Raw genomic sequence first — 4,290 nt, forward strand, 5'->3', positions numbered from 1 at the left:
ATATAGAGTAATTGACAAAAAAAGATCAATTTTCTGAGGTAATAGATCATTTTAATCAAAAATGTTCATACACTGTTAAAAATTTCATCAAATTTAACATACTTTTAAGTTAAATGTATTTATAACTGAAAAGTATATTTTCATGTACATGTACGTGAAATTTAATGTACATGTCCATTACATTTAAGTAACTACTGTATAATTACTTAATTTTCAGTTAAATCATTCATTACACTTTTAATTTCGTTCATAACCACCGAGCTTCATTTACATACAATGGAAGCATTTCTAACAGTGTATAAACATGAGTCCCATTTCGAACAATTTCCAAGCTAATTTAATTAATGCCCCGGTTTGCGTTTGTTAACTATTCTGTTATTGTAACATTGTTTACTCCGTTCAGCGAGATAATATCCACGTCCTGCGCATAAGATTTGATCCGTGGATATTCTCTTCCTGAACGAAATATAGAAATGTTATGAAAAATGACGTATATATTCACAAATATTAAATATGCAAATATGCTGTATGGTTATGGCTCCTGTGATAATAGTGTTACTGCTGCTGTTGAAGAATACTATTGACGCTTTCTTACGCGTATAGAATTCCGGATCGTATCGTGCAATATTGACAATATTACGTGTTAAATTGAAATTATCTTGAAAATCGTTTAGAATACATGTTAGGAACACATGTTTGTAAATACATTGAGAAAAATGTCTGATTAAAAATGATGACCAAAAGATTCTGAGACACCTTCAAACGATATAATCAACGTATACGCCAACTTTGCATACATTCGCTGAATATTGACTACATCCGATTTGGATAATTATGTGTGTCATGTATATATAGGATATTGTTGACATACGTTGATCACATCGTCTGGAGGCGCCTTTATATTAATCAGAATTCCGATTATTATCTCGACTAAAATTCCAATAGAATCTAACCAGAAAATTCTTATTCATCCATTTTCAAATAGAATGTCAATTAATTCGACACTGAAAAAAAAAAATACAATACATCTTAATAATAAATATTTCTTTAAATAGTTCTAAGTAAATATTTACTAAATGCAAACATATATTTATTTATTTAATACAAAAATCATTAACTCAACTATCGCTTCTTATTAAGTAAATATGTATTTACTGTAAGTACGCGTTTACTTAGTATTATCCAAAGAAATATATGTGTTAAAATTTAATAAAGTTTTTCTCGGTGTATGAACATGTTTTTTGCTTAAAATATGCTATAACTTCCCAGAATATTGACCTTTCCTCCTGAAGCACCCAGTATATATGAAAATATATAAAGGATGAAAAAAAGGGGAACGCGCGTATGTGTCGATAATGCGCGTGTGATTACGCAAACGCAACGACGATGGCATTTGTTGTTGGCTTGTTGCAACGTCGGGACGACGCTGGTGTCAAGGTAAACCGCGCATGAACGGGCGATCCATCGCTCGAGGATTTTCCTCGAGATTCTCAGCAGCGAGGAACTTCTAGCAACGGGGAAAATTCGAATTCGATTCTTTCGGAACAACGCGTCTGAAAATGAGCAGCAAAGTGGGTCGACTGGTCCCGGAATGAATACACGATACGTGATTAGAGAGAGAGAGGAGAAAAAAAAATTAGAGAAAGGAGAGGAGGAGAGAAAAGAATCGATTAACACGTTGAGCGACGTTGACAAGCCGTAAACATGTGACTCACAAAGTCTGATCGCTAGTAATTCACGATATCACGCATTCATTTGTGCAAGATAAACGCGCAACAGGATAAAACGATTTGCAGGAATAGTTGCGTAAGTACGTATGGTAAATATAAAGCTTTCGTATAAAGGTGACTCGCAATTGCGTAAATTAACGAGGAACATCACTCAACGCGTGTTACGCGACAAGATAGTTCTCCGCTCTGGAAAAGCTTGAGAGGAGCTTCCAAGCGAAACTTATGGAACTACTTAAATAAGAGAAATCCTCTAATTTGGTCCAAGTGGATTTTAGTGCTTTAATATTTCGGTGTAAATTTATATACGTATCTGATTCTGCAAATAATCCTCGGTAATCGAATAGTAAGGACGTCTGAAGAGAAACATGGGAGATTCGGCTTCGAATCTCAGTTAAGAAAATATTTATCACAATAAATTATTCACAGGTTTCAGATTCTCATTAACATCAAATTAAGTATTAATACTCTTATGAAGATGCTTATTAGCATCCAAAAATTATTAAATTACTGTCCATTTAATAAGTGTTATAAGTATTATTAATTATTACTCTGGTTCTCTCCGCTAATGATTGCGTTTCAAGATCGAAAAAGACTTCGGCGCGCTGTTTGCAGAATCAAATGTCAACAAATTCACACAGAAATATTTAAGCAGTAAGACCTGCTTTGACCGAATATAAAATTTCTCTTATTTAATTGGATTTATTATCATCGATCCAAATTCGTAATTGTTATGAAACTACTATGTATGTAAAATTACAAAATAAGGTTCACTGAAGGAAGTCGGGCAAAGAAAGTTACAAAAAGCATGTCTGCCTAGACCGAGCGAACGATCGATTGATCGATCGTGTTGTAATCATAATCATGATGTGTACCTTTTGTTTAGGAGATTCTGGAACAGGGGCGATCCTGTCGTCGGCACTTTCGGTCGTTCTGTTTGTCGCCAGACGGCTGGGTGAAGATCCTACGATAAAACACAACGTTTTCTTCAATCCCTTTTAATTAACTGTTGTCTCATTTCATTATTAAATTAATAATTTGCATTAGGAAAAATGGATAAAATTATAAAACGAACATTAGAGCATACGAAGCTGCTTTTATTAACCCTCAATGATCGTACTTCGGGAAAATTACGTAATGATCACACGGGATCAACATGACCCCAGTACGTTTAAATAGTTGCCACAGCTTTATTTTTATAGGTATAGGATCAAAAAAATAGAGACACTCTTCGAACTTTAAAATACGTATTGATTTTTTGCTGAGTTAATAATTTGGAAATAGTCAAAAACATTCATGAATAAAAGTCTAGTGACTTCTTTCATTAAAAAGTCATAACTTTTTTATTCTTTAATATTTTTGCGTAAAATTTTAAGGATAAAGTCTTCAGATGCTGCACTTCGATAAAAAAAAAAAAAAATCATTGCAATAGCGGGCGTTGCAAAAAAGTATTTATAAAGTCTATAAAAAGTATTTTGAAGATTGATTACGGTGATTAAAAAAAAATAATCTAACGCGTTTTACGCCATGCCAACCGCATGGTAACGTAATTAGAGACTCAAAGTACTGATAGAGCGTCAAGCGTTATTTCGAAATTTAAGTTGAAAATTTAGTTCAAACTTTTGGTGGGGTCACAGTGACCCCCAGTGATCAATTAGGGTTAAATCAGAAATTTAATACGGAGATATAGCCGTTTCGTTTCAATTGTCTTGAAGAAATGCCGAAATGGTTTATGGAACGTCTCTCCTGGAAGTTTCCTTCGTAGGGTGAATATTTATGAACGGAGAGTTGGAAGTATCGCCTATTGTAGCCGGGGCGAATGGTAGCGGAAATATGCTTCTGCTCTGAATGACAATATTGACTCTTTTTTTTTTTTTTACAACGCAGTACGAAGAAGAGTTATCCAACTGGCGCGTTTGCACAAAATCGCTCGCTTACACCGGTGTCGATCAACCTACGTGATCCAAAGTGTAAATTCACGTGACATTTTCCCGCGTATAGTCTCCTTCTCGTACTAGCGGCCAGGAATGTGAAATACGGATTACAGTAATCGGAAGGCTTCGCCTCGGGGAGGCTCATTTATCTCAGTTTCAATTCTTTCATTTTATTACGGCGCGGCCCGATACCGCTGAGCGCGACGGCTGTGTAAGTGCGAGCAGTGGAAAGTATCCTCTGTAGTAGCGAGATTCGATAAGTGTACCTCCATCTTCCGCTTGCTCGCCATGCTAACACAAGACAAACGTCCAACGCTATCATTCGTCCCGAGAGAAGCGCCCGAGTCTAATCCCGACTGGGAGAGAGCGCGGTCTAATGTAGCTATAAAGCGGACAGGACGTCGACTACTGAGCAATGTGGCAATTTTCTCGTTGAAGGTGGTGATTTCAGGAACGGTATAGGTCCTCACGATCGCGTTAATTCGCAGCCGGGCGGGCATTTACGGTGCAACTGAGGAAAGGATCATCTTCCTGCTCGATCAGGACTAACCGTCGTTCAAAGGTTAACGGTACGGTTAATCTGTGGGAGGCTAATCTGTGGAATTCCACGAGATCAGAGGAGCTGGGGG

General features: G+C 36.4%; 1 protein-coding gene across 1 annotated transcript in view; it reads right to left on the reverse strand.

Annotated features, from left to right (window-relative positions):
* LOC108746988 (MICAL-like protein 1) overlaps positions 1-4,290 on the reverse strand; it is a 39,867-nt gene that overhangs the window by 11,288 nt on the left and 24,289 nt on the right. Inside the window, exon 4 of the mRNA XM_018484169.1 lies at positions 2,603-2,691. Coding sequence (XP_018339671.1) covers positions 2,603-2,691 — 89 coding nt within the window. The remainder of the gene's footprint in view (positions 1-2,602; positions 2,692-4,290) is intronic.

The sequence above is a fragment of the Trachymyrmex septentrionalis genome, unplaced genomic scaffold (genome assembly GCF_001594115.1).
Source record: "Trachymyrmex septentrionalis isolate Tsep2-gDNA-1 unplaced genomic scaffold, Tsep1.0 scaffold19, whole genome shotgun sequence".
NCBI lineage: Eukaryota > Metazoa > Arthropoda > Insecta > Hymenoptera > Formicidae > Trachymyrmex > Trachymyrmex septentrionalis.